This window comes from Punctularia strigosozonata (genome assembly GCF_000264995.1).
Source record: "Punctularia strigosozonata HHB-11173 SS5 unplaced genomic scaffold PUNSTscaffold_23, whole genome shotgun sequence".
In the NCBI taxonomy this organism is placed as follows: Eukaryota; Fungi; Basidiomycota; class Agaricomycetes; order Corticiales; family Punctulariaceae; genus Punctularia; species Punctularia strigosozonata.
In genome coordinates, this window is record NW_006767455.1 from 208,787 (window position 1) to 210,878 (window position 2,092).

Here is a 2,092-nt window from a genome sequence, read left to right on the forward strand (position 1 = left end):
CCCGCACAAGTGCGTCAACGTTCCCCTCACGCACACACCTCTCCAAGTGGTTGCTAACCCATCATCCCAGGCAACCCGGGTTGTCGAGGAGATGTGTTCGCTCAGGAGGTCGGAAGAGCAAGAAATGATTGTAAAAATCGAGTTTGAGCGCTCGATTGCCTATGAAGATGGGTCTGGAGCAGCTCAGTACAAAGGTACCTCACTCCCCAGGTGCGGGCTCAGAGACTCACGACGGACAGCATATACTTCCTCACAGAGCGTCCAGACACTGGTGGAGGGATATGCCAAGGGCGGGGGCACTTGCACCCACTGGTTTGGGGGCGACAGCCCTGGAGTGGTCGCGGGCGACTGCGTGTGCGGGCGCTTCATCCAAGACACCAAAGCACCTCACCCATCCCCTCAGCCCAAAAAATCCCTGTGGAGCCGTGTGAAGTCTGCATATATCGCTGTATTCCGTTACCTTAGGGCGGCGTAGTCGGAGTTGTCGCAATAGACCCGTGCCGCGTCGGCAGATGTCCGGTTCCCAGGCTCCGCCACGCCCAGGCTGGCCAAAGCAGACAAGCTCGCTCGCTCTCGCACCGTACATGCCACACACACGCACCACCAGAACTCCAGCCAACATCACAGCGGAAAGGCCTTGGGCAGCCCACACCTCCCCGACAGTGAAGGCCAACCGACGCAAGCCGGCGCGGCCATTCTTCAACCCGGGCGCAGGCTCAACAGCGGCGGCGCTTCTCCACAACCCCCGCAAAATCACCTTGTCGAAGGGCACCCAGAAACAACTGGAGAAGACTATACGAGCCGGATGGGCGCCAAACACCCTGAAAGGCTATGGCACGGTAGTTGAGAAGTTCACCCAGTTTTGCATTGCGGAACGCATCCCCGTAGTTGACCGGTTCCCAGCGCAGGAAGTAGTACTATGCGCATTCGTAGCCACCGGCTCCGGCCAGGTCGCTGGGAGCACCGCTCGGAACTGGGTTGCGGCGCTGAAGGCGTGGCATATAGCCCAGAATGCCCCATGGCTCGGAGGAACACGCCTCCAGTACGCAGTGAAGGGCGTCGAAAATCTCAGACCGAAACACTCACGCAAACCCGCACGCGCCCCAGTGACCCGCGACATGCTACGCTGCCTCCACAGGGCACTCGACTTCAACTCCACATTCGATTCGGCCGTCTACGCCGCCGCCTGCACGATGCTCTGGGGGCAACTCCGAGCCGGGGAAGTACTCCCCGCATCCCAAAACGCGAACCCGACCCGAATACCGAGGCGAGCGGATTTCCGCAACCCCGCCCCCCTCTCGTGGACGTACACGCTATCGCTACCGTCGACCAAGACGTGTTACAGCCGAGGGGAGGTGGTCTTCCTCCACCATCAACGCGGATCCACAGATCCGGTCTACGCGCTGCAGTACCACCTTCAAACAAGTCGCCTCCCGAAAGACACCTCGCTGTTCGCATACGCGCACCCGCAAGGCCAGAAACTACTCACGAAGACGGCCTTCCTGGCGCGCTGCAACTCGGTCTGGTCGCGGAACCGTTACCCGCGCATCACCGGCCACTGCTTCCGGATCGGGGGGACGACAGAGCTCCTACTGGCCGGCGTCCCGCCGCACGTCGTCAAAACGGCGGGCCGGTGGTCATCAGATGCGTTCCTGCGGTATTGGAGGTCCGTGGAGGACATTCTCCCCCGACACTTACACCGCATCCAGCCCTTCAAGCGCAGCTAAGCCCAGTGGCATTTGTTCCGCCGGGGGTGGGCTCATCCTCGGCCTCGTCCGCGGCTGGTGGGCGGTTTGGGCGAGCCTCCGGGCTCGCCCTCGGATTGCGCCCAAGGTTATCGGCCTCTCGGGGCCGATCGCCTTTCACCCACACCACAGGAGAACGTCGACTGCTCTCAGAACGGCTTTGAACCGGACGACGACCCAAGAAGCGAGCACCGAGCGAAGCTCGGTGCGCCGTCTTGGGCTCGAGGGAGGAACTTTGAAACTCCGACGCGTGTCGCGCCTCTCTCCCTCAGAACCCACTAGCAGCTAGAGACAGCGAGTAGTAGCTTCAGCGCCCGCCCGCCCGCATCCTGTATACATTCGGTAGA

General features: G+C 61.7%; 1 protein-coding gene across 1 annotated transcript; it reads left to right on the forward strand.

The window, feature by feature from the left end:
* Nucleotides 1-512: 512 nt before the first annotated feature.
* On the forward strand, nt 513-1,727 carry PUNSTDRAFT_139384 (uncharacterized protein; the record flags this gene model as incomplete). The annotated part of the gene is made up of 1 exon (XM_007389095.1): nt 513-1,727. The coding sequence occupies one exon, from the start codon at nt 513-515 to the stop codon at nt 1,725-1,727; it is 1,215 nt and encodes a 404-aa protein (XP_007389157.1).
* Between the last annotated feature and the right edge of the window lie 365 nt (nt 1,728-2,092).